This window comes from Hemicordylus capensis, chromosome 13 (assembly GCF_027244095.1).
Source record: "Hemicordylus capensis ecotype Gifberg chromosome 13, rHemCap1.1.pri, whole genome shotgun sequence".
Taxonomy (NCBI): Eukaryota; Metazoa; Chordata; class Lepidosauria; order Squamata; family Cordylidae; genus Hemicordylus; species Hemicordylus capensis.
This window is the reverse complement of record NC_069669.1, coordinates 21,689,754-21,717,327: the sequence shown is the minus strand read 5'-3', so window position 1 is coordinate 21,717,327 and position 27,574 is coordinate 21,689,754. Positions and strand designations below refer to the sequence as shown.

Genomic DNA, 27,574 nt, shown 5'->3' with positions numbered 1-27,574 from the left:
AATGAAAAAATTAAACTGAATTAGATTTCATTTGGTTTCTTTTAAGGTTCTTGGTGGGCATCATTCTTTTCCTTCTCAATCATTCTCCCAACAGCTGTGTGTTTGCTATTTCTTCTTATGTTTGAAATGAACCAGACTCAAGCTCTGTGTATCATTAAGTCCATTGCTAGCCCATGCATGCTTGGTTTTTGTTTCCTAAATAGTCTCGAGAGGGGATGGCAGTCAGGATCAGGATTTGGCCATGGGTAGAGGATTTAGCCCCTTGCCCTTTCCAAGGCCTGGACCTCATAAGAACAGCCCTGCTGGATCAGGTCCAAGGAGGCCCATCTAGTCCAGCATCCTGTTTCCCACAGTGGCCCACCAGATGCCTCTGGGGAACCCACAGACAAGAGGTGAGGGCAGGCCCTCTCTCCTGCCATTGCTCCCCTGCAACTGATATTGAGAGGCATCGTGCCTCTGAGGCTGGAGGTGGCCCACAGACTAGGAGCGATTGATAGACCTGTCTTCCATGAATCTGTCTAAACCCCCTTTAAAGCCATCTAAGCTGGTGGCCATCACCACAACCCATGGCAAGGAATTCAATAGATTATGCGTTATGTGGAAAAGTATTTCTGCTTGTCAGTCCTAAATTTCCCATCCTTCAGTTTCATGGGGTGATCTCCATCCTGGTCTCCTGGCCAAGGTTTCCCAGCGGGGTAAATACCCCTAGGGGTTCTTGAAAGCCTTCCTATCTCCCTACGCTGGAGTCGCACTATGTGTTCCCCATTGGAGGATTGCCAGGTTGAAGCTGACATCCTCAGTGATGTGTCTGCTGCAGAAGGGGAAGGTGGAGGGTGCTCTTCGGATTTGCAACCCACTAGAAGGGTTAACATAAGTAGCGTACTGGATAAACCAAGAGCAAACCCTGGAGGTATTTCTCCAAGGGTCCTTCCTGGTTGTATTCACTAAAGAACATTAATTATTTTCTTTGTATCATTCTATTGAGAGTAAAAAGCACTCCTTTGATGCATTTATCTCCTTATCTGCCCATGGCAAGAGCTCCCACAGTGTGGATACAAAAACAACCTGCTCGCATTCCATTTAATAAGTAGACTTTTCTATGTATTAATTAAAACCCTTGAAAAGGTTTGTTATGATCACTTAGGAAGCGGTACAGGCAACTCTTCACTGTGTAGAAATCCGCCTACCTATTCCCGGGGTGGAAGCTGATCTGTAACGTGTTCACATAATGCTGTGTTTGAAACACGCCCTGAGGATTGCAGGCCTGCAGACTTCCATGTGGCTCATGGTGCTGAAGTTCAGATTGTAGCTGAGTCAGAGTAATTATTTTAGTTATATGGTCATTTACACGCTTCTCTTTAAAACATCAAGCATGCATATGACAGCATCGTTCATATTTCATCACCTCATAGTTTTACATTTCGTTAGAGACTATATGGAAGAATAAAAGTAAGATGCTTAACGAAAATGTGAAATTGATCAGTGGACTTTTGCACAGCATCCAGTATCTCAACCTATTTCTAAAAGATCTAGAAATTTTATTATCCTTATAGATGCATAACTGGAGCACCTGTGAGTGGGAGAGGATACCAGCAGACTCAGGGTAGCCTGCAAATATGTTGGATTCATTAAAACCTGGAGGAAAAAACCCTAAGGGAGCAAAAACAAACAATCCAAGCTGCCCTAGGGAAACTCAGTGGAGCAGAATGTTTGTGAACTCAGAGGGTGTTAACAGACAATCAGATGGGCATAGCTAATGTGATTCAGTGGCAAGGAGTGGGGGATGGAGGGCTTGAACAAAAAGAGTGAGAAATTTCCCAGCTTGAAGAATACTCCCTCAAGACTGTCACAATCTCTTCTGCTTCTGAGTGGGATGGTGCCTAAAACTTTCACTATCTTCAGACACATGCATAGGTAGCACACACCAGTTAACTTCAACATTTTGTTGCGTGCCCACACTTGTATAGTTATAAGAACATGGCTTTTGTTTGAGTTTTGAGATCCCAGCTTAGATGTCAAGAATAGCAAGTGCCTAATCTTCATGATTGTAGTGCTAAGTTTGAAAATATGAGGACAGGCCTTTTCAGCTCTCGTTTTTGAAGTCCTGATGATTACATGAGTGTTTGAGGTACAAGTGTTAAGCTATGAGACAACAGGACGTTTTTCACACCCGGGTTTTAGCTCACATCTCCTCCAGAATGAAGGGGGTGCGTTCACATATCGGCCAAATTTACCCCGAAGTCCCTGTGAGCTATTGGGGAGCAGTTCACACACAATTTGGATTATTTATTGTGCGTTAGAGTATGGTGTAGTGGCTAGAGTGCTGGACTAGGACCGGGGAGACCTGAGTTCAAATCCCCATTCAGCCATAAAACTAGCTGGGTGACTCTGGGCCGGTCACTTCACTCTCAGCCTAACCTGTTTCACAGGGTTGTTGTGCGGAGAAACCTAAGTATGGAGTACACCGCTCTGGGCTCCTTGGAGGAAGAGCGGGATATAACATGTTAAATAAATAAATAATAAATGAATGAATGAAATATCCAGGGTTAAAAAATCCACTTTTTGCATCGTTTTTGGGGGGCAACTTTGAACTCGCAGTAAAGCCTCACAGAAAACCCGCAGTGAAAGCCGGCTGTCTGGGAAAGCTCCAAGACTTTGCCTGGCCCTTCAGCCCGCTTGGTTGAGCCGAACTAATTGATCCTGGAGAATCCAGGTTGTAGGAGTGAGAGGCCAAACAGTGGGGACACTCCTTAGTTATGAGGCCCAGCCCTCCCCTTGGTCATTGAGAAAGAGGCAGGCTCCAAGAATCTAAATAATAAAAAATAATTGCTGCTGTTTGTGTTCTGTGTTCTTTCACAGGGATGATTTTAATATTAAAGTCCTACAGGCTTTTGTTGAACTCCATGAGTTTGCTGATCTCAATCTTGTACAAGCCTTAAGGTGAGCACATTTTAAATGAAATTGTTAAAACATCTCCTCTGTATGTTTTGTATATTTTAAATAGAGGCAACAAAAGCCTTCCGTGTACTCTTGTGCCCTGTTTAGTTGCCTAGTCTGACCGTAGTGTTTGGGCTTTAGCTTGCCTGTCTAGGGGCAGGATGGCAGCATAAAGTTTCTCCTCCCTACAAACAGAGAGAAAGAACTTGGCAGTTTAGTAAGCAACCCAGTGAGGTATAGGTGTGTGTGTGTGTGTGTGTGTTGTGTGTGTGTGTGTGTGTGTGTGTGTGTGTGTGTGGGTGTGTGTGTGTGATGACTGAAATGAAAGATTACAAATGATGTAGATCCGAGATGCCTCATTTAGCCCTCCTGTTGTTTTTGGACTTAAACTCCCATCATTCCCAACCACATTAGCCAGTAATAAGGCATAGGAACATAGGAAACATAGGAAGCTGCCTTCTACTGAGTCAGACCCTTGGTCCGTCTAGCTCAGTGTTGTCTACACAGACTGGCAGCGGCTTCTCCAAGATTGCAGACAGGAATCTCTCTCAGCCCTATCTTGGAGAAGCCAGAGAGGGAACTGGGAACCTTCTGCTCTTCCCAGAGCGGCTTCATCCCCTGAGGGGAATCTCTTGCAGTGCTCACACATCAAGTCACACATTCAGATGCAACCAGGGCAGACCCTGCTTAGCTATGGGGACAAGTCATGCTTGCTACTACAAGACCAGCTCTCCTCTCATGGCATGATGGCAGTTGTTGTCCAAAATCTGCAGGAGGGCTGGAGTTTTGCAGTGCTGGTGTGGGTAAAGCCGAGAAAACGTGAGGACCAGAAAAGTAGCCATCTTGGTCAACAGCAGCCACAGGTGCTGTGGCATCTTGGAAACACGCTGGTTTGTGACAGCTTAAACTGTAGGCAGCAGATCTGTCATCAGCTACATACAAGAAGAGCCTTGCTGTTGGGTCTGGCTGGTGGCCTCTCTAGTCCATTGTCCTGTGGCCCACCAGATGCCTCCTGGGGAGCCCCCAAGCAGGAGATGAAAGCCCCCCCCCTTGTTTCCCCTGCAACTGGTACTCCTTCCAGAAGCCTCTCCCTGCCAAGCCTTCCCCTGCAACTGGCACTTTGAGTCCTCCTGCCTTGGAACCCGGAGGCAGCCTATAGCCATCAAGGCTCGTAGCCATTGATAGAGCAGTCCTCCGTGAATTGGTCTAAGCCCCTTGTAAGGACATACAAGGCTGGTTCTCATGATCCTTTTTGAGTGTCAGGAGGAGTGGAATCTAAGGGTTCCAAAGCTGCGTGCGCTCTAGTTCCGTGGTTGTGAGAACCGGGGTGGGGGAGATGCTGGGTTGAGCACACATGTTACTAAAACGCCAGCCTGTGCTCCCCTTGCTGATCTAAGGTTACCTACGGCGGAAGGAGCGCAGGCTGGTGCGTTGCCAACCCAACATCACCAACATTTTCCATGGTTATCGTGATGGCAAAATGAAAGCGCTTGCAGCTCCGAAAGCCCTAGATCCAACTTCTTCCAGCATTCAAAGCATTGTGAGAACCAGCCCAATGTCTTCTGAGAGAGAAGAAACAAACTATGCATTTTCACAACTGAGAAGACCTCATTTTGTGGTTTTGGCATTATGTAAAGACAGATTTGGTTATCTGTCTCCTACATACAGTTTTCTTCATAGGGAATCTTTTCAGGATGTATTTATTCTTCTTGAGAGTTGTCAAGGTTTTGTAAACAGAATAGCATTCCAGGCAAAAAGGCAGGCATTAGTGACCTGGGATCACCTTAAGTGGCGCAGCAGGGAAACGCTTGACTAACAAGCAGAAGGTGCTGTTTGAATCCCTGCTGGTACTATATTGGGCAGCTGCGATATAGGAAAGATGCTGAAAGGCATCATCATCTCACACTGCGCAGGAGATGGCAATGGTCAACCCCTCCTGTATTCTACCAGGGCTCTGTGGGCGCCAGGAGTCGACACCAACTTGTCGGCAGACTTTACCTTTAATGACCTGGAAATTCATATTTACCTTTCTAGAAAGAATTGGCCGGCACAGTTGGTGATGGTCTAGTAAAGAATTTGCTTCTTTCAAATGTGGCAAATCCCAGGTGCTGCGGAATATATAGTCTTTTATAAGCTGTTGGGAACTTGTTGTCTGAGCCTTTTCATTTTTACTTAGAAGCAAGTTCAGTGAGATTTATTTCCAAGTAAGTGTGGATAGAATTGCAGCTGCAGTTTTATCTGGGAGCATTGTATCTGGCTAAGACTGAAAGAAAGAGCTGACTGTTTCCTTCCTTTCTTCTAGCATGTGCTCTGCAGAAATGGAAATGGGCTGATATTTTATTGCTCTGTTTTGTAATTTCTCCCAAAACAAAAAGAGCTCAGGAACACCCAATGAAGTCAGGTTTAAATTAACAAGAGGAAGCATCATCCGTGCAAATCTCTCATATACTGCGAACTTCATTACCGTTTGACTGTGTGAAGTCTAAAAGGAAAATATGAGGACAATCAAATAAAATTTGTGTATTTTTATATTTATTTTGGAAGTATTCGTCCTGCCTTGACATTAAAGTCAAGGGGACTTGAAAGTGCTTAACTTTGCCTGGATTAAAAAATCCTCTTCTAAAAATATGTTCTTATGTCCACGACACAGTGTTTAATTGCTGCTGTATAAATGTATTGGAACAGTTTGACTTGACTGTCCTTGAAATTGAACATAGGAGCTGTCTTATAGCAAGTCAGACCATTGGTCCATCTGGTTCAGAATTGTCTATGCTGACAGGCAGCGGTTTGCGCCAAGGTTCCAGGCAGGATCCTTTCCTAGTCCAGCCTGGAGATTGAATCTGGGACCTCCTGCATGCAAAGCAGATGTTCTATCACTGTGATAGGGTCCTGACCCCAATTCAACACATTAGGCCCTTGGTTCATCTAGCTCAGTATTGTGTACACTGACTGGCAGTGATTTCCCAAGGTTTCAGGCGAGAGTCTTCCCTCGCCTGCCTGGAGATGCTGCCAGGAAGTGAACCTGGGACCTTTTGTATGCAAAGCAGACGCTCTGCCACTGAACTATGGCTCTTCCTCCTGATAGTTCACATCTGCTATGGAGGAAAGAGGAAAGGATCTCCTTTAAACAGTGTTTTGGGTAAGCTGGTAGGCTACAAAATTTGTGTTCGGAAACATTTTAAATAAACTCTGATATACAGACATTACATTTCTGGTTAGAGTAGTAATCAGACAATGTTGGATGAGTAATGCTGCAGTGGATCTTATCTGACGGCAATGTTTGTGCCCCCCCCCCGCCTTTTGCAGACAGTTCCTGTGGAGTTTCAGGCTTCCAGGAGAGGCTCAAAAGATTGATCGTATGATGGAAGCATTTGCTTCACGTTATTGCCTTTGTAACCCTGGAGTCTTTCAGTCTACAGGTGAGTGTTGACGGCTTTCCTCTTCAGCTTGTCTCCCATTATGTCACAGGTGCTGCTGGGGATGAAATATTGAGGACAGGAAGCAAGCTGGAAATCTTGTAGACATCTTCTGGGTTCTTATTGCATGAACCAAAGGCACCTGTGGGAAATAAAAAGATCTGGTTCTGCGCTGAATTTTGTTTATGCATGGCCTGCAAAGATTCTAAAAGCTGTTGGAAGGGGCGGTAAAGGAGGTTTGGGATAAAAGCTCCACATTCAGTTAAGCTGTAATGCCCAACTACGGTTTAGTGGTCCCGTAATTTGTGTTTGTGTTCCCTCCTGTGCACCCCTTGTGTCACAAACCTTTAGCTGAGGCACCCCGCAGAAGTGTGCGTGTATCGGTATGTGTATGCTGGCTTCTTCCTCTCTCTTTCTGCTGGGGCTTGTAGGGGAAGAGAAAGTGTTTCTCGTGAGCTCGCTTACTTATTCAGAACTAGCTGGGGGCTGGTTTTACAAAGTGCTTTGCAGAGAACTCATTCGGCTTTGATGTCCCATTTCAGATACATGCTACGTGCTGTCTTTTGCAATCATTATGTTAAACACTAGTCTACACAACCACAACGTAAAAGACAAACCAACGGTTGAGCGGTTTATATCTATGAATCGAGGTATCAATGAGGGCGGGGACCTCCCAGAAGAACTGCTACGGGTAAGTGGCTTTTTAAAATGGCAGGGTTGCTGACTTGGTGCTTTTGAGGTGGGGCCAAGGAACACGTGCCCCCACGCTGGCACAGATATCTGTGGGATCTTGCTCTGTGTGTGGCATTTGATCGTTGTACAGGGAGGCGGGGGGGTCGGTATGATTGTTTTATTTTTAGCCTGCCCTCTCTAAGGGTGGCATGCCTGGACCCCCTTCCTTTTATCTTCTCAACACTCCTGCCAGGTAGGCTAGGCTGAGAGAGAATGACGTGGCCCAAGAATGCCCATTGGTCTTCGTCACTGAGTGGGGATTTGAATCCGGCCTTCGCAGTCTGAACTCCAACCTTGGAGTTAACATCCCCACTGGGGATGGGGCTGTAGCTCAGTAGTGGAACATCTGCTTTGTGTGCAGAAGGTCCCAGGTTCAGTCCCTGGCAGCATCTCCAGGTAGGGTTGGGAGCGAATCCTGTGAACTTAGAGAGAAGATAGCACTGAGCTAGCTGGACCAGGGATCTGACTCATTATAAGACAGCTCCCTACAATATAGCACATGGGCTGTCACTCAGTAATATCACGTCTTTCCAGATGTAACCCAGCTGGGTGCCATCATTCCTGCAAAACGTTTCCCCCCTAGTGGCCCCCCACCTGTCCATACCATGGACGGTGGTAACAGAAGACCCAACTTTGAAGACCCAACATCCACATCCCCTAGCTCTGTGTTCTCATTCCAGCTAGACATTTGCGCTTCTTTCAGATATGAGTGCGCCTCGTATGGGCAGCTGCAGATGTTCTGAAGGGGAGATTTGAAGGAGGTCTGTGACTTGCCTTTCTGACGCATTGGCACTCCTCAGAAAGAGAGATTGGCACAGTCCTCTGATTAACATGTGGACTGGATGCATTTGGAAAGGTTCTGTGTGGGTCGCTGGTTGTGGGCCCTAAGCCGTGTTCTCCTTTCAGAGAGCTTTACCATGATCTGTCTGCTTGTTGAGCAGTTCACAAGTCTGGGCTAACATGTGAACATCTAGCCCCAAACAAGTAAAAACTTTAATAAAAAATCTCTGTAAATACAGCCATGCAAATTGTTCCTTGGGAAAGAATTGTTCCTCTGGCTTATGACAGAGATCTTTGTTCTTTCTGTAGATTTTTGGCTGTGCCTTCCAGGTCCAACAGTGTAGCTGAACTTCTCTTCTCCATTTCCTTCCAGAATTTATATGAAAGCATTAAAAACGAGCCCTTTAAAATTCCAGAGGATGACGGAAATGATTTAACCCATACATTTTTTAACCCGGATCGAGAAGGCTGGCTGTTGAAATTAGGTCAGTAGGTGGATGCTCTCTTTCGTGTATTAGCATGTGTTGCTTTGTGGGGGGGTTTCATTGCTGTGGCATACATCAGATGCAATGGAATTAGTATTAACTCCTGCTCAAAGTATGCACCCTGAAAATATTGCCAACCCCTTTAGATGTCTTCTGTATTTTTGCCACTCTGCATTCTTCACTCTCAAATGAGCAGCGTTGAGGGATTTCCATCATTTTGGGGTTGAAACCTAATAGCTCTATTTACTTTACACCATTTCTGAGAATGCAGTAGTAGTAACAGGACTAGGTTTTCTGTGCAAAACAATTAGTCTCGTTTCCCAGAGGTTATTCCAGTGTGTCTTCAGTTTTCTTCCATTCTTGTATTTCTGTTGGTTTGGTTTTGGGCTATGATTTTTTAAATGAGTGGTTTAAATGTGCCTTCTTGTTTTCCTTATGGCCTATGACCTATCACCTTTCTGTTCTGTGACTGGCTGTCTGCTTATTCTGCATTAGGAGGTACGTACCTGACGGCTTTCTAGCCCCTCTCTTCTTCTGTTGCTCATTCTCCCCTTGCCTTTTACGTTTTCTTTCTGTTTGCTCAGTTTCCCTTTTATTGCAGCGCTTGTGGGCCTATCATGCTTTTCACTTACTATCACTAACTTTGGTCCAGCGAAGCCGACGGAAGTGTTAACCATCTGTTCAGCCATTTGAAACGCTTTACAGTTTGTAACTGTCCCCCTTGAGATTCAGTCCCAAAGGACCAGTTCTCTGCAGCTTGATTGATCCCTGTGCGACTGGGTGAGCTCAATGCGACAACGGCACTTCCTGGATATTTGTGTGATGTGATGCACCTAACGTACTCCATTCAGGTTCCTGCCAAGCTCTTGCAGTGTTCCCTTCCTACTCCCGATAACCTCCGAGGCAGACTTTGACTGGTCCCGAGAAGTTTTGCCTGCTTTGTTTCACTCTGTTCTTGGCAAGCTGTCCCAGTGCTGTGAGATACCATGGAGGTAGCACAAGATTTATCTCAGCTGATGCTTGTTAGTTTGGCAGTCAGGATAATTCATGGGTGATCATTCAGACGCACAAGGCTTGTTCTCACAACCTGAAATGGGGTCGGAGGAGGTGCCCAACCAGGGTAGCAGAGCTGGGCAGGCATGCTGCCGAACGGCGGCCATGTGTTTGCAGAGATCAAGGTAGAATGAGGGCAGAGTGATCATGTCGGAGGCGGGAGCTGGGTAGGACGGGTACTCCCCACCCAGATTCTGTCCCCAGAATTTTACTGAGGGTGGAGGAAAACCTGTCCTCCCGAGCTCCTGCCTCCCGGGCCATCCCGCTCCCTTCCTCCTCCTCCTTGGATCTTTGAACTTACATGCCTGCTGATTGAGAGCCCCTGGCTCTGCTACCTGGGCTGGGCATTGCTCTGACCCCAATATTGGTTGTGAGAACACACCTGCTGAGGGTTACGCTAATGGTAAAAGCACAGCATTTACAAAGAGAGGCAGTCTGCCTGTGTCTTCCGAAGGGGCTGTGTATCAAGATGTTAGCTCCTTTTTCAAGTCGGTGTTTCCATCCCAGCTCTGTAATATGCCAAGAGGCTGGCTGTCCTGTGCTTGTTTTCACATGTCATTTCTTAAAAACAAAGAAAGGAGACCGTCTAGGTCGAGGGGGCTCTGGAGCTGTTGGCAGCTTGCTGGCTGTTTTGGGCCCCGACTCTGCTGACTCCATGCAGGCTGGTTTGAAATGGATGTGGCTTGTTACAAATGTGGGCTTCATGAGAAAGTTGCATCAAAGAGCAGCCTTTTGTCTTATTATTACTGGTACACTTGACCGTACAGTGGTGATTGACACAGCCCACTTTTACAGTGGCTTTTAAGATCAGTCTGCTGTTGTATGTAAGGTGGGGAAGAAGGGCTTTGCAGTGACTCTCTCATTGGGGAGGAGAGCTGGTCTGGTGGTAATGAGCATGAGTTGGTGCCTTTGCTAAGCAAGGTCTGCCTTGGTTTGCATTTGGACGGGAGACTACATGTGAGCACTGTAAGGTATTCCCCTTAAGCAGGCCTGCTCAACTTCAGCCCTCCTGCAGATGTTGGCCACTGTGGCTGGGGATTATGGGAGTTGTAGTCCAAAAACAGCTGAGGGGCCTAAGTTGAGCAGGCCTGCCCTTAGGGGATGGGGGCATAGCTCAGGGGAAGAGCATCTGCATGCTTGCATAAAGGAGATCCCAGGTTCGGTTCTTGGCATCTCCGGGGATTCAACCTTCAACCCCTCACATCTCCAAGTAGAATTGGGAGAAACTCCTGCCTGAAACCTTGGAGGGCCGCTGCCCGTCACACAACTTTGGCCCGCCAGCTGTTTCTGGACTACAGCTCCTTTCAGCCCCGCCATAGTGGCCAGTAGTCGGGGGTTATGGGAGCTGTAGTCCAACCTCTGCAGGAGGGCCGAAGTTGAGCAGCCGTGGTGTAGTAGACAGTAGTGAGCGAGATGGACCAGTGGTATTGGGCAGCTTCCTATGTTCTCTTGGGCGTCAGTGGCAGTGTGAACCAGAAATCTGGTATTTTTTTGCTCCAAGAGCTAAGCTGTCTTGCAAATGGTTATTGAGAGGGTGGTCGCCCATTCACTCCTGCCTGTCTGCTGCCCTGGCCAGTGCTTGCCTTCTGAGCTGGTAAGCCCAAGAGAAGCAGGGAGGTAGAGATGGATTCCTGTCGTCCTCTGCTCCTACAGAGATGAGCACAAGGCCGTTTTCCTGCCCCTGCCCGTCCTGGACCCCAGGAAAGAGTAGACTCTGGTGGCACCATCCTGTTATCTGGTTCCTTTCATGTTATCTGAAAAGGTCAATACCCTTGAAGGAAGGAGATGGTAGCTCCAAACTTTCTCTCGCTAGCCAGGCATGCAGCTGCTCAGTATTGTCCTGTCAAAAAACTGCCTGACTGAGATTAGCATCCAGCAGGGCAATTGCTGCCTGGCAAATTTCGAGGCTGCTGTAAACTGAGGAAGAATGAAAGTGTCCCTTTCTCCTGATGCCAGGCAGGCAGCCCTTGTGCTTGGTCTGAATTGGGCCACTTTCTGAAATCTAGGAGTCGGTCACTTTCAGTTGATTAACAGAGGGTTAATTTTATATGCCCCTAAATGGCTAAATGGCTCTTCCAAGATCCAAGACCTGCAGAGAATTTTGGAATTGCTAGTTTCAGAAGCTGCACAAGTTCAGGTGCCTCCTGATATGTGATGTAATTGAAAGTGGGTGTTTGCAAGAGGATTGCAGCCTGCTGCAGCCTGGCCAAAGATCTTGCTAAGAGCTTCAGACAGGAGTTTATTTTGGGTTGGATAGCAGGCATTGCATAAGGATTAGTGTTGGGCCAACTGAAGGGCGGTGGTTGGAGGGAAACTTCTGCTTCATGTCCTCCCTTAGACATTTCGGCTGAACAAGGATCTCGCAGGCGACAAATTCTGGGATGTAATTCTTGAGCATTAGGGTGGCTTTTTTCTTTCCCAACAGTTGTCTGCTGGCAATAACTCAGCTAAACTGTCTGGTACTAAAGTATTTGTTGTAAATAACGGAGGTCTGGCTTTAATTATTTTCTTTTCTGCTCAAGAGATAAATATGTTCGCTTTCTGACTATCTATTTTTGCCCTTTCCGTGGGGTATTAACTGATTTGCAGTGGGCCATGTGAATTAGACTGCAAGGAGCAGGAATATCAGTCTTCTAAGTATCTGGCTATCTAAATATGTAAATAGTAGTTTCCTAAAATATTTTAATTTTCTTGTAAAGAATGAGTCAACTACTTTCTACTACATGGATGTTCTTTATCAAGCAAGTTCTTATCAGCATCATTTAGCTGTTCTGTCTGGATTCATGCTTTTTCTCTTCAGACTCAAAATTATGTTTATGTTTATGATTTTTTTATGCTTCTTCCTCCTTGCGAACCATCCTAAAAGTTTCTCAGTTGATCTAGAGGCTCCTATGGAAAGAGAGAGTGCTTTTTAAAGCTTTTGTTATTTAAAAAAATGCTCTCTTAAAAAGGAACAAGCATTTTAAAGTTACATTAGATATTTTGGAACAAAAAATTGAGGATTCTCAGGTGTTGATTACTAAGAGCAACACCTGAGAATCCTCAATTTTTTGTTGAGGATAGATGATTACTATCTATCAACTATACTCGGTTAATATACACACGAAAGAAACAAGAATAGCAATAAGGCTCTAATAAGAGAGACAGAGCTGCAAGAATGGGTGGTCTTCAACTTTCAAGGAAATGCCCTCTACGTTGAGTCCATGGGACTTTGAGAGATAGGGTTTTGAACATTTCATTGCCAGAATGAGGGACACATGTTTGTGGGAACTGGCTTGGGGGCTGGGAGGTGTCTGCCGTGGTAATCAAGAGCCTGAGTATCATTGACATATTTGTAATTGAATTACATGCTATTGAATCAAGGAGGGACAAATGCTGTCCCTATAGGGACCGACATTTCGTCCCTGAAATAAGGGACATCCTGCATCATGAGGGACAGTTGACAACCCTATTGAGAGAGCACTTTAAAAAGTGTTTGGATTACAAACAAAAAGCTTGTTTTGGCAATCAAGACCTTTAAATCTTGACATAACACTTAATGTACCTCATTTACTGTTTTTCACGAGTTGCTTAGGTCATCTTGACACCTAATCTCTTGCTTTTTTAATGAGATGACCCATAAATGAAGAATGCTGCTCTGTAGCTTTTCTTCTGTGCTCTAAAGTTTCACTTCGCTTAGCTGCTTCCAGTTATTTCCTGGTAACATGGCTTCTGTTGTCATTTGCCGGGTTTTGGAGAGTGCACTTACGTACCCTTTGTAGGGAATGCTCTTCTTTTCTGCCTTTGCTTTTAGCATCGTCCACAGATTATATAATGCCTTCTCTACTGTGGAGTAATCAACAGTTTACTTTGGGAAATGCTTCTCTGCTTTAGCTCCCAGGTAGGGCCAAAACAAGCTTGACAGGAAAGGGAGTCACAGCCCTAAGGCCAGGAGAGTTCTTGCCTGTCGAAAGTCGTCTTGGTCTTGGGCTCCAGCATCAGCACTTGGGCCCACTGCATTTAGCACTTGAATGCATGACGTGTTGCTGGCTTTGTGTCTTCCTACCCACACTGGAGTCGACATCGACTTGATGGCACAACTTCTTTACTTTACCCACTCCCCCAATCGTTGGCTGGAGAGGGAGGAGCTCTACTGCAGAGCCTGGTATTTGGGTTCCAGTGGCATGCCATGGTGACAGTGGCACTTGAGGTGGAGAACCAGTCTTGCCTTGGTTTGCATTTGGATGGGTGACTACATCTGCCTGCTGTAAGATATTCCCCTTAGGGGACAGGGCTATAACTCAGTGGTGGAGCATCTTCTTGCATGCAGAAGGCTCCGGGCTCAATCCTTGGCATCTCCAGGTATGGCTAGGAAAGACTCCTGCATGAAGCCATAGTGATCTGCTGCCAGTCAGTGTAAGGTAAAGGTAAAGTGTGCTGTGAAGTTGATTTCGACTCCTGGTGCCCACAGAGCCCTGTGGTTTTCTTTGGTAGAATACAGGAGGGGTTTACTATTGCCTCCTCCCATGCAGTATGAGATGATGCCTTTCAGCATCTTCCTGTCTCGCTGCTGCCCAACCTGGAGAGAATGGCAAGCTATGATAAGTATATGCAGATGTTGGCTTTCTTCTCCTGCTTCTCATTACCACCTCTTGGGTCTGGTCTGAGTTCAGCATCCTTGCCAATGATTTTGAGTGGGAGTTTGATCAGGCTGCTGACACCTTACTGAATTAAGATGGGGAGGAGGAGAATCACCTTCTCTGTGGTTGACTCCTAGGGCCACCCATGTTGGGTCAACAGCTAGCCATCATTTTATCTGCTCCGCCTTCCAGATCCAGCCCATCCTCTCTTTCTGCCACTTGACCACTCCCAACTGGAAGGGTTTTCTCTTAAGGACTGCAGTCCCATGTGTGGCAGAAAGCAAGAGATACACATGAGTGTTACCTAAGAGTAGCATTGGGTTGTTCCTGAGAGCTCTGTAATCCTTTGCTTCTAGCATTTAGAGATGATTCAGTGCAATTCTAACTTGGCAAGTTTACATTGCAGTCCAATAGAGAAAATAGCATCTTTACCTGAATCCAAGACTAGGTTCCGTCCCCACCGCCCCACCTCAAGTTCTTTGATGTTAGAAATTGGGAGGTTGTCTTTAAATTCAGAGTCTTCTTACTTGTGGGTAAATGCAGGTGTATTTACCCAGTAAATGTTGTTGTATTAACAGGATAACTAGTATTCCTGCAATTGTTCTGTAGTTTAGGGTACCTTTCTTTTAATGTATTTCCAATAAGCAAGCCCACAGATGCGAATCTTTCTTGACTGAGGAAGAGTTGCAGAGGATTTTATGTCTCTCTGCCCTGGATTTGGCAGCGTAATCCATTTAAGATGATTAATCCTTGGGCAAACTGTACTGTTTAATGAGAGCCTCATGTTCACGGTGTGTGGTGTGCGGTAACAAGATTGGCAATGCTGAGAGTGAAGCCTAATGAGATTAAAGAACCGGTAAATGAAGGAGGCAGAGGGGGTGATGCAACCCTAAAGTCTCTTAACGCTGGAGACACCCGGCCTGCATAGTGACAGCATCAAGAGCCATAGCTTGCATTGATTCCTCCCCCCGGGCCCACAGTGGTTTGGGACAGCAAAGAATACCGTTTGAACACAAAGGAGACAGTTTGCCGGGCTTTGAGGCCCATCCTATGGACCATAGGAATGGCCTGCTCAAAGATTGCCAGAAATATGGGAGGAGGGTGTGGTCTCCGTCTCCCTACCCTTTCGTTGCATGTGTGTGTATGGAGTGTGTTTTCTCATCTTTTAGTGCATGGGTTTTCAGACTTTTTTAGTGTGTGTGTGTGTGTGTGTGCGCGCGCGCACTCACTCTCTCTCACACATTTAAGTGCTGTAGTTTTGAGACAGGCTGTTGCAATCGCTGGTTTACATCCAGACTAAGTTACTCATGAGTCCTAATTTCAATAGCAAGGGGATGGGGAGAGAGGGAGGGGGAGGTTGCCTGACACTGCTCCCCTCTCTGCCTTCCCTCCTGGAGTGGGCTTGAAGTCAGAGGCGCTCTTACCCCTGGACTTGGGGGCTGAAGTCCAGGGCATCCACAGCCCCCGGGGGCCCCCAAATCCTCTTCAGTCTGTCCTAGGTGGCGTGGTCTCCCGGCGGAGCATAATGATGCTTAATTTTCAAGGGAGGAGCGGCCTCCAAAGGCCTTTCAGTCCAGGCTCCAAAATGAGCCAAGTGCACCTCTGCTGCTTGAAGCTGAGACGAGTCCTCAGATCAGGAGCCAACCCAGCTGCGTCCTAATCCCTACTCAGTGGGTCAGGGAGGCGGGAGGTCTCTGAATACCCCTTGCAAGCCTTAAAAATACGCCCAGGGGTTCATGTTCTCCTGGTTGCAGACCACAGTCAAAGTGAATGTGGAGTAGGAGCCCAAGGTGTAACCCTGCTGGAACTTTAGCTAACCCGGAATTGAGGGGTAAATGCGTCCCAAGGCCTTTTGGCTAGGATGAGAAGACTCTGTTATAAGTAGCCTGTGACTCTCCTCTCCAAGTAGCAGAATTTCCGCCTAACAGCAATCAGGGCAGCTCCGTCATCTGAAGGATCCCTGGTAGTTCTCGGGCAGTTGTTTGCCGCTTGCTAGTCCTGAATCCCTCGCTCAGTGCCTACCGGAACTGCCACCAAGGGGATCAGGGAGAGGGTACCTTGAACTCTTTAATTTCAAGTTGCCTGGCAGCTCAGTGGGAAAGAGGAGCGCTGGAGAAGCTAGAGAGACGTATGCACATCCCCTGTGGGGAGAGGCAAATACCTCGGGCTCTGAATATCCTCGTCTAGGTGCCATGGGTAAATTTCTGGGTGCCATGGCTCCCTGGCGCCTGGGATTTGTCAAGCCCTGCCAGTATTTTTGGACAAATGGGCAATTGTATAGAGAGGTTGTCCACAGTGGGAAGATAAAGACCATGCCTGTAAAACAGATGTAGCCGTAGTGCAGAGTATGCAGCTAACCCATCTAAGCTGGGAAGTGCACATGTGAGCTGAGCAGCTGAGGGCGCAAACCAGCTTTCTGGCTTGCTGGGCCATCCTCTGTGTCTCGGAAGCATTTGTAATGCAGTTCTTGAAGCCTCTGCAAAGTTCTTTTACAAAATAGCCTTATGAGGTTTAGTGTCGGCACCTCAAGTCCTGACGACCGACGTGGCTGGCTTGCAGATGAAAGCTCTGCCATGTGAAATATGCTCCCAAAGCGGAAGTTGGGGTCTTGGTGGTTGACCACATCGTGCTGAGTAAAATGCCTCTTGCAGTCTGAGAGCTGCTTTATTTCCTTCTACAAAGTCCCACTCAGGTTGTATGACTGACTGAAGGCACATGGGGAAAGTGATGGGAAATACAGTTTGCACTTTGATCGCTGGTTTCCATTTGGTGCAGGACCTGATCCTGTGTGTGTGTACTCAGAAGTTAGTCGTGCTTTGGCCGATGGGGCATGCTCCCAAGCAAGTGTATGTGGAATTGTCGTTGTCACGTGGTAACTTTCAGGTTCACTTTGAAGGGTTTATTAGATAGTAGCTTTGAGTATTTTGAGAAGGAGTGTCAACATTAATACGTAGAGGAGAAGTGTGTAAACAAAAACGTTTGAGCTCCTTAAGAGAGTAGCTTGTCAGACTGTGAATCATCTGGTGGAGAAAGATGTGTACTGTTAAATATTTAGATTGTGTTTTATATTGTAGACTGCTCTGAAAGTCTCCAGACTGGGTATGAATACATAAATAAATATATATAAAATCATGCCTGGTTCATACATCATCAGAAGTCAATATGACTGAGTATTTCTGTTCCTTTAAAAAAGAATGTGAGAAGCCGTGTTCCCTGTAACAAGGATTTCCAAATGTTGACTACAACTCCCATCATCCCCAGCCAAAGGCCATTGCATCTGGCGATGATGGGAGTTGTAGTCAACAACATCTAGGAAACCCTGTTGAGAAGCTGTCAGTTCAGCCAATGTTCATGAACCTTCTCTCTCCCAAAAGGAATGGGAGAACATGAGATCAGGCACCCTCGGCTGAGGTTGACAGGTGCAAAGATGCAGCTCTCCCAGGACACCATTTTCATGGTGCTGGGTGTCGCCATTCACAAGGTCAGGAGCACTCCATTCCTGCCCTACATAAACACCGGTGGCTCCAGGTACGTTCCTCAAAACATGAAGGTCGTTGCCACTAGATGGAATGGTGGTGCCCAGCGCCCTGCAGAGGTCCCATCCTTTGTGGTGCTCACTCTTCCCTTCCTAAGTAGGAGCAGTTCTCGTGAGGGCTCTGAGGCTGGATTGACACTGGGTGTGGAATGTGGAGAATGCATCCTGAGTGCTTTGATGAAGAAGACACAGTTCTGGAGACTGGAGGGAGGGGAAGACAGAAGGCTGCGTTTTCGGGTGCGGTGAAGGTGACAGTCCAGCAACATAATCCCACAATGCAATCTTAGGAACAGGAGAAAATCCCCAGTAACCCTTAAATTCACTTAACCGTGGCTCATCTGTCCATTTCCAACTAAGCACTGAGGCTCTCTTTGGATAAAGCTGACCCTTTAATGCAGTAACAAGGTAACAACATTACCACTGTTGTCTGTAGCACACAAGTTTGGTGATAAGGCTGGTGTCACTCAGGGGTGCCTGATCTCTTGCAGGGGGAAGAGTGAAAACGTGGAAGAGGAGATGGTTTATACTGACCGATAATTGCTTGTATTACTTTGAATTCACAACGGTGAGTGCGTCACTGCAAATCGTGATATCCCTCCTAAGCCAAGAAATTGATGCTGTTTGTTGTTTGGGTAGTCATTGTGTTTCATTGTGGGCTGCCTGGTGAACAGAAGATGTATATGTGCTAAATAAAACGTACTGACCGCTGTCTCTCCTTGACCTCACAGGACAAAGAACCCCGAGGTATTATCCCTTTGGAGAATCTCAGCATAAGAGAAGTTGAGGATCCGAGAAAGCCAGTAAGACTCCCCCTTATCCCATTCTCCCAAGAACTTCTCCTTTTTTAAAATCAGCTGAATTGAATAGGAGAAGCCCAGCTTTTACCTTTCATTTGAGTGGCAATTGCACTGGAGGCATCCTTGGTGGGTTGTGTCTCCGTGCACTCTGAAGAGCCATCCACGCTGTCGGTAAGAACACAGGGAAAGCCCTGCTGGGTCAGGCCAAGGACCCAGCTTCATGCAGTGGCCGATCGGGTGCATCTGGGAAGCCCACCAGAGGGGGAAGGGCCGCAATGGCCCCTCCTGTTGGTGCTCCCGGCAGCTGGTGTTCAAGGGCGTCATGTCCCCTCTGAGCCTGATGGAGATACACAGCCATCAAGGCTGGTAGCCATTGGTAGCCCTGATGTTGTACCGCGATCCAGTCTTGTAGGTGAATGGCTTGCTCACTCGCTTGTTTAAATGGTTTTTACATTAACAGAAGAATAAATAAAAAGATAAACTCTGACCAGAATAGTCTATGGAGAGGACAAGAAAATGTACATAAAGATAACAGAAAACCAGAGCTGGCCTTGCACACGTTGATTGATTGATCGATCGATTAAGTGCCATGAAGTCAGTGTCGACTCTTAGCGACCACAGAGAGAGATTCTCTCCAGGATGATCCGTCTTCCACTTGGCCTTGAAGGCCTCTCAGTGGTGCATTCATTGCTGCTGTAATCGAGTCCATCCACCTTGCTGCTGGTACACATTAATTATACCATATTTGCTCGGGACATACCATACCTTGTTTGGTGGCTCAGCAGAATTAAGACATAGCGTTGGGATTAGCAAAAGCCATCACTGGCTAGCCTGATAGATGCCTCCCTTCAATTGCCAAATGTCTCTCCTTCATGACTAGCAAGTGTCAGACTGCCAGCGGCTACTTTTAATAAGCCGGGGCTCTATTTCCCAAGGACTTGCTGGAGTGAGTTTTCCTTGTGGGAAGCACAGGGGACTTCAGGATCCGCCATACCTAGAAGGGACGAGAGTAGGCGAAGGAGCACTGTGGACCTTCTGCTCTTCTGAGGTTTGCTGCCCAGAAACTTGGCGTAATGGCCTAACCCCAGCCTCTTCCACTTGCTTGAAAGTCCCTTCTGGGGGAGCAGCATGCCCAGCTGTTTGGTTCTCCACGGACAGGTGTGCGTGGTGGGCTTGTAAATGCTATGCCTCGCAACGCCTTTGCTGTATGCCGCCGCCTTCATCAACCCTGCCTCCTGTTAAGATCATCCAAGGAGGTCCGGTCTTGGTTGGTGGCGACTCGAAACTGGGCCTTTTCTACAGCTGTCCCGGGACTCTAGAATGGGCTTCCTAATGAAATTAGAGTTTCCCCTTATCTTAGTGTTTTTAAGAACAACCTGAAAACATACCTATTTAGTCAGGCTTTTAGTTTAGTTTTGAAGCTTTGGGTTTTAGAGCTTATATTTGTATTTTTAAAATTAGTTTTAATGTTTTAGATTGTGAACCACCCAGGGACTCTTTTGAATGGGGCAATATAAAACTGTAAGAAATGCAATCAAATAGGAAGCTGCCTTATACTGAGTCAGACCCTTGGTTCTTCTACTCAGTATTGTCTACACTGACTGGCAGTGGCTCTCCAAGGTTCCAGGCAAGAGTTTTCCCCAGCCTTAGCTGGAGATGCTGCCAGGGAGTGAACCTGGATCCTGCTGCATGTCAAAAACAAGCTCTTCCACTGAGCTACGGCCCCAACCCCTCAGGGGAAGATCTTTCAGCAGATAGTGCTCACATGTAGTCACCCATCCAAATGCAAACTAGGGCAGACCCTGCTTAGCAAAGGGGACGATTCCTGCTTGCTACCACAAGACCAGCTCTTCTCCCTTCATCTTCAAGGTGGATGGCTTCACTGGTTTTGGTATAGCTCATGCAGGACAGCCTCAACCCTGGATTGCTTTGTGTCTCCTTAGAACTGTTTTGAGCTGTATAACCCCAGCCACAAAGGGCAAGTCATAAAAGCCTGCAAAACGGAAGCGGATGGACGAGTGGTGGAAGGCAACCACGTGGTTTACAGGATATCGGCTCCCACCCCTGAGGAAAAAGAGGAGTGGATCAAATCAATCAAGTGAGTAGTGACTGAGCCAGCTTGGCTTCCGGGCTCCCTGTGCTGGCCCATGTGGAAATGCAGAGGACTGTCCGCCACCAGGTTCTCCTGGTGTCCCGTGCACTTTGGAACCAAACCAGCCTTAGTAACGTGGGCAGTCTCAGGGGCTGGCATGCAGGGAGTCCGTAGACAAAGAGCTGGAGTTTCTTTCCCCCTCAGTAATCAAAAAGGAGGGCAGTGGAGTTCAGAGATGGCAAATTCCAAGGCAAAGACCCATTTAACACGCACAAGCATTTGGACTGGGAAGGATGGAGTCTGGTGGAGTTACTTTTGGCAACACAAAAAATCTGCAGGTCTCCTTGAATGCCTGCACTAACATTTTCCAGGCAGGGGCGTAGCCACCGTTGTGCGAACGGGTTCAAAGAACCCTGGGCCGCCAATGGTAGGGGCCGCTGAAGCCCCCAGGGGGGCGTGGCTCGGGCTCTGGAAGAGCCACAAACGAACTCCCCACACCTACAGCCAGGCTATTAAGAGCCCCGAGCGAGCACTTCCCTTCCCTGTCCTTTTCAGGCAGCTTTTGCTTTTGTTGCCTGAAAGCATCTATTTCCCTTTCTCTTCCTCCAGAGAGGGAAAGGAAGAGAAATAGATGCTTTCAGGCAGCAAACGCTGCCTGAAAAAGACGGGGAAACCGTAATGCTCGCTCGTCGATGGGGATGGGATTCTCTCAGGGCTCAGCCACGCCCCGCGCACGGGATGTCACGCGCACGGGATGTCGTTAGACGGGCTGTCGCGTGGGGCCGGACCCAGACCACTGTTTGGCTGGCTCCGTGCCTGTTTCCAGGCCTTTTCATCATGGTTAAAAGTGCTCAGAACTGAGTTTCTTTGTCATCCCCCAGGTCATTGTGCGTTATGTGGAAGTGTCAAGTTGACTGTGGGGAGGTTTCCTGCTGGAAGTAGGAGTTTACCTCTCCTGATCGGTGGCTGAATTCAGCCCCTTGTCTAAGCCATGACCTGGAGGCTCATGAGCAGAATGACCACAGCAAGTTTCAGGCCTGCACAAGCTGCCAGAGCTAACCGGTTTCCTGTTTTGTCCAGATAAGAGTGTGTTAGTGCAGCAGGGAGAGTTCAGTCTCAGTGCAGTGCAGTTCAGTGTGTTCTTCACAATCCTCTAAAATGATGGTTTGGAAGATTGTCTTAGCCATGGTTCAGCCTGCTTGGTAAATCAGCATATCAGGCTGAACCATGGTTAAGGACGCTTGACTGCAGTTTGGCTTGATGTCTGAACTGACAAGCCGTGGCTTGTGACCAAAGGCAAAATAAGAAACTGTGGTATGAAGGTAGTTGCTAAATGGTGGCTTGTGTTAATTGTGGTTTGGTTTGATTCTTGTGTACCTTGAGAAAAGAGGCAGTGTGTGACTAACAACAAATCGACATGTGGTAAAACTAATGGGATGTCTCTTCTTCTGCTAGGGCGAGTATCAGCAGGGACCCCTTTTATGATATGCTGGCAACCAGGAAGAGAAGAATCGCAAATAAAAAATAGCAAATAAAAAATAAAAAAATAGGACTCTTGTGGAGCGTAGCCAGACTGCAGAGAGACCGTGAATTCCCAAGGCCCTTACTGGAAGCATAGCTGCTCACCTCCAGCACCACCTGCCTTTTCTATGCCCCTCTATTCTTGGAAGCTCCTGGAAGAAGCTTTCAGGCCCACGGACCTTTTTTGTGGACTGAAGACGTAGAAGCCTTACCTGCCGCTTTCTGTATTGTTGAACCAGGAGTCAAAACCAGACTTGATACGATGGTAGGTAATCAAGCCAATCTCCTGTTCTGTGGGCCCTTTGCCCAAGCTCTTAATGCCTTGCTGAGCTGAGGCAGAGGGCTTGCCACTTCTGTTCCCGTATGCAAAACCGCTCTCCAGACCCCGCTTCTCCTTTGCAAGACAGAGGCCTTGGCGCCGTGATGGCTTGGTATGCCACGAGCCCCCAGCCTGCTGCGCTGTTCTTGGGAATCTCTGCCCTCCAACCTAATGATGCATAGTTTGGTTACATTTTTTAAAAAAACTCTAGTCTGGCAGCTATATAGAGACCACCTCCTCACAAGCAGCTGGAGACACACTGAAAATCGGAGGCTCCCCAAAGATGAAAAGGTGACGTTCGTGTCCGTGGGCAGGATCTCTGTAGCTTGTCTTCAGGTTCTAGATGCCTTTGAAGTGTGCTGTTTCTCTTCTCCAGATGTTAGCCGGAAACAATGGCATTGCCTTTCTCAGATATGAATTCTGTCTACCATCTTCTGCCATATTCCTACACTTCTGTAAATACATCCTGCTCTCTAAAAATGGCTGTCAGATCATGAAGTAAGGTGCTTAGTAGCATCCCTCACCCTGACTGGTGTAAAAGTTACTCAAAAAACTTTAGCTTTAACTGCTCTCGTAATTTATTGCCATGCAGGAAGGTAAAGATTTAATTTTTTTTTTCTGGGAACAAGCCAAAAAGTGTGTGTGTCTGTGTGTGTGAGAGAGAGAGATTGAGAGAGAGAGAGAGGTATTTTCATTATTTTGCTAACGGAGAGAGACCAATCTGTCAGGAATCAGAAATGTAATTTGTTTTTGTGTTAACTCCCTTTTGCAGAAGGGGCCTGATTCAGCACTGGGTTTCGATTCTGTCTTAATGAAGATGTGTGGGTACAGTTGGTTGCGGTAACTAGCTGAGGGCTGTAGGTATAGAAATTTTTAAAAGGGGTGGGGGGGAAGGAAACTTAAGCAGTGTGGAACTGTGGGCTCTCCGGGTTATGTTTCCATGTGACTTTTTAGACCGTAGGGCTGTTCTCACGATTCTAATTAGCCGAGGAGGCCCATCCTACCCTAGCTCAGGAGCTGTGCACGCGTCCGTTTTCCGTGACAGAAGAAGAGATTGTCTGTGAGTAAAAAGCAAAGGAGGAAGGGGAGGAAGTGATTGTCTACTCAGCAGCAGCTGGCCTGGAGGACATTTGCTGCTACCTTGTTAAAAGAGCTGGGTACAGCTGGTGGGGCTTAGACAAATTCATGGAGGACACGTCTGCCAGTGGTTACGAGTCTGAATGGCTGGAGGCTGCCTCCAGGCTCAGAGGCAGGATGCAGGGGATCGACTGCAGCAGGAGAGGGGGCCTGCCTTCACCTCTTGCCTGGGGGCTTTCCAGCAGCATCTGGTGGGCCACTGTGGGAAACAGGATGCGGGACTCGATGGCTTCCTTGGGCCTGATCCAGCAAGACTTTTCTGCGGATAGCACTGCTGGTGTATGCTTTGAGACCAAGGTCCTAGGTTTAATTCCTGGCACTTACAGTTAATAGCCCTTAGGACTGGGCAAGAGATCTGTCTGAGCCTTCAAGGAACTAGGTTTGAATGAACCAGCTGCCAGCGAGGGAGGGAGGGAGGGAATTTTGGTCTGACTTGAAATAAATCAGGTCTTTTATCTTTCTGCTTCGTCCATAGCTAAAGCCTCCCCTTAGAAATCTCTTCAGTTTCTCTATATCAGTAAACCAAGAGAAGCCTTAAAATCCTTTATTTTTTATGCAAAACCTGACATAGTCTTGGACCATTAATATCTGCAGCGACATCTCTATACAACATCCCAACAGGAAAGCGTTGGACTTTATAAAATGGAAGGGGCTCCCTCTCAAGGCCATTGTGGTTCGGACTGCAGATGGTAGTGAGGGGAGCCCCTTTTGATGGCTTTCAAAGCTCTGATTTGGGGGAAGCTGTTTCTGGGCTCAGGGATTGCAACCTCCCAGCAAGGGGCGGATTCTGAATACAAATAGCATCACAAACGAGGACAATCCTGTTGACAGCCCACTTATGGTGAGTAACACTGATCCCCCCCCCCACCTTTCTTAAGGGAGTCTGCTAAATTCTGAAAAAAATTGAGATTTGGTAGTCATTTAGTTTCTGGGGGAAGCAGCTGTGGAAGTCAATTCACCGCACTTTTACAAGGGGCACCTAGCTTGGGTTCCCCCTAAGGCTTCTCGGGCAAGGCTGCTCAACTTCGGCCCTCCTACAGATGTTGGCCCACAACTCCCATCATTTCTGGTTATTGGCCACTGTGCCTGTGGATTATGGGAGTTGTAGTCCAAAACCAGCTGTGGGGACAAAGTGGAGCAGGCCTGTTCTAGGGTCTGGAGCTTGCCAATGTCGTCCATGCCCTGCAGGCTGTGCAGGTGTGGACGCTCCTGCACACAGACCATCCTGTGGGCTGCTTCTAGGCATGCACAGGAGCCTCTGTGGCTCTTGGCAGTCTGCCTATTGCAAGCCAGGCCTTGGATTTTGCAGGAGGAAGGCCCCCCAAGGCCTTGTGCAGTCCTCAGCTGACTTGAGAGTACTAGTGCGTCTCAGAGATTGCAAGTGTCCTGCTGCAGTTCCAAGAGTCACTGGGCTCCAGTGAGCCTCTTGGGCCTCTAGGAGGGTGACCTGGGTTCCATTCCTGGGTAGTGCAGAAAGATATTGGGGGGCTCTTTCTAGCTCAGTGATAGTACATCTGACTCTGCAGGCCGGAGATCCCAAGTGCAATCCCTGACATCTCGAGGGAGGGCGAGGAAAGACTGCGACCTTGGGCAGCTGCTGCCGATCAGTGTAGACCAGACGACGCTAGATGGGCCAAGGGTCTGTCTTGGTGCAAGGCAGCTTCTGATGCTCCTGTCTGCTACACACCACCTCTAACGTTGCACCACACTTTACTCCCAAATCCTGACAATTTGAAATGTATGCTGCAGAATTTTTCTTAGTGGTGTTTACCAGTCGTGCTTTTTGACATATGCACAGGAAGGAACATAGGAAGTTGCTGGATACTGAGTCAGACCCTTGGTCTATCTAGCTCAGTATTGTCTCTACACAGGCTGGCAGCGGCTTCTCCAAGGTTGCAGGCAGGAGTCTCTCTCAGCCCTCTTGTGGAGATGCTGCCAGGGAGGGAACTGGGAACCTTCTGCTCTTCCCAGAGTGGCGGCTCCATCCCCTAAGAAGGGGAAGATCTTGCAGGGCTCACACTTCTAGTCTCCCATTCAAATGCAACCAGGGTGGACCCTGCTGAGCTAAGGGGGCCAGTCCTGCTTGCTGCCACAAGACCAGATGGGGCTAAATCAGGGAGGAATTACAGACGTTTCTAACCCATCAGACTGGAAATCCCTTATCAAAGAATGTACACCTGGAATGGGGTTCCCCTAGCTTTCTCTAAAGCAGAAAATAGCGTCCTTCCTATGGATTTAACGTTGTGTATGATTGTGGACGTTGATTCATATGAAACAGTATTAGCAGGGATTAAAAGTGGGCCAAAACTTCCACTGGTCATAAGGCCAGTTAAAAAAAAAAAAAATCTCCAGGAATGACTTGTGAAAGTTTTTGGCTACCCCAGGTACTGCCTTATGAAGACACAGAAAGTTCCCTCCTGCCTCCCCTTTAAGCTCCAGACCTCATGAAAGCAGATTTGGCGTATTAATTTAGCCAGAGGAGGAAACAGCAGTGGGATTTTGTGGCGGGCGTTATTTATGCAAAGGCATGTGGCATTAGGCACTGCTTCAGGGGAGCCTTTGCTGCCTTGCTACTCATTCCTGGGTGGAGGAGTGTATACGCATTCCCTATGAGGAGGATCTCGTTCAGTGAAAGAGTGGAAGGACATCCCTGTTCTTGCGCTTCTTGTGAGACAGGAGGTTGCCTTGGCTCTGGGGAGCAGAGGCATGCTGGGAAGGGACAGACCACCCTCGTGAACACCTGGATTGTTTCAGGAGAAAGAGGTACTTAGCAGTGTTCCCTGCAGCAGGGATTCCCAGATGTTGTTGATCTTTGGCAGGGGGTGATGGGAATTGTAGTCAACATCTAGGAATCCCTTACAAGGAACACTGGTGCTTAGGAATCAGTGCTCCTGCTCCATCTGTCTTTGCTGTTGACGCCTCTTCTCATGAGAACAGTGCAGAAATTAAGCTTTATTAAGTTCTCACCACTGTATCTGCTTCCTCGTAGCCTTTTATCCTGTGTTGGTTTCCAGGCCTTGGAGGGGTGGAGGAGAGATTTAATGGCACTTTAAGCTCAGCCGGCCTGACGGGTGCCAAACCGAACGCTAGCTGAGAGGTTTGCTTGCTTTAGATGGCTTGAAGTGTGTGGTACATAACTAAATCTTTATAAACTAAGCAGCATTTATAATGCTCTATATACAAATGCTTATTTTTAAAATGTAATACATATCTTTCTAGATATACTTGCCCAAAGAAAGATACAACCCTGGCTCCCTGCAAACCATGGTTTAAAAAACCAGGAAGCCTCCCCACTTTCTAGTCTGCTTTAACCATGGTCCAGCCGTAGCCAAAAGGCGGTTGTGGCATGGCAGAAGCCTTGAAGGGGAGACGCATTCCTGTGGCAGGCACCTGGTTTGCAGGGAATCAGCACCACACCTGTGGTGGATCCTACAGGCCAGATGCTACAAGCCAACGTGTAGCTCTGAGTTTCTTTCTGTTTTTTCTTGAAGAATGTTTCTATGACAGTTAAATGTAAGGTAAATGTATATACTGTACAGTTGTGCATTGTTGATTTGGAAGGTGTGTTACGCTTGAGTTGCATGGCGCATTCTGTACACTATTCTGTGGTAATCGTGTATGGCTTTTAAAACCCATTGCAAGTATTAGTTAACAAAATACATGGCAGAGATTACATGCTCAAAATAAAATATGAATTTACAAAAAGCGTAGCTTATTCTTCTGAAGCAGAAGAGCAAACCTGGAACAAGTGGAAATCTAGTTCTACTAACACATTGTGAAGCAAGAGAGAATCCTTGGTCCTGCAGCTCTGTCCCAGTTTTTCACAGGTGAGATTCTTTGTTAAACACCATTAATTTAAATGGGACTAAGCCCCGCTGCTGACCATTTGAGTCCTTTAACTAACCACAATATCCAGAATGTGGGTAAACTCAGCTGCTAAACTGCTGCTGGGATATGTATACCCTGTAGTGCAGAGTCTATGGTGGTTATTGAGTAAATGAACTACTTGTTTTGGATACAGAAATACAATGGTATTGTTATCCCTCCCATTTCAGAAGCTGAAAACTTCTGCTGAGTGGACTGTAGATACAACACTATAGACAACTGCAGCCTGTTGGGAAATTAAAGTATACAGTAAACACCGGGCAAAG

General features: G+C 47.2%; 1 protein-coding gene across 1 annotated transcript in view; it reads left to right on the top strand.

Annotated features, from left to right (window-relative positions):
- Window positions 1-23,826, top strand: part of CYTH3 (cytohesin 3) — a 78,919-nt gene extending 55,093 nt beyond the window's left edge. The window contains exons 6-13 of the mRNA XM_053275967.1: window positions 2,860-2,940; window positions 6,244-6,356; window positions 6,896-7,044; window positions 8,239-8,350; window positions 18,046-18,122; window positions 18,286-18,357; window positions 20,298-20,452; window positions 21,902-23,826. Coding sequence (XP_053131942.1) covers window positions 2,860-2,940; window positions 6,244-6,356; window positions 6,896-7,044; window positions 8,239-8,350; window positions 18,046-18,122; window positions 18,286-18,357; window positions 20,298-20,452; window positions 21,902-21,974 — 832 coding nt within the window. The 3' untranslated portion in view covers window positions 21,975-23,826. The remainder of the gene's footprint in view (window positions 1-2,859; window positions 2,941-6,243; window positions 6,357-6,895; window positions 7,045-8,238; window positions 8,351-18,045; window positions 18,123-18,285; window positions 18,358-20,297; window positions 20,453-21,901) is intronic.
- Window positions 23,827-27,574: the final 3,748 nt, after the last annotated feature.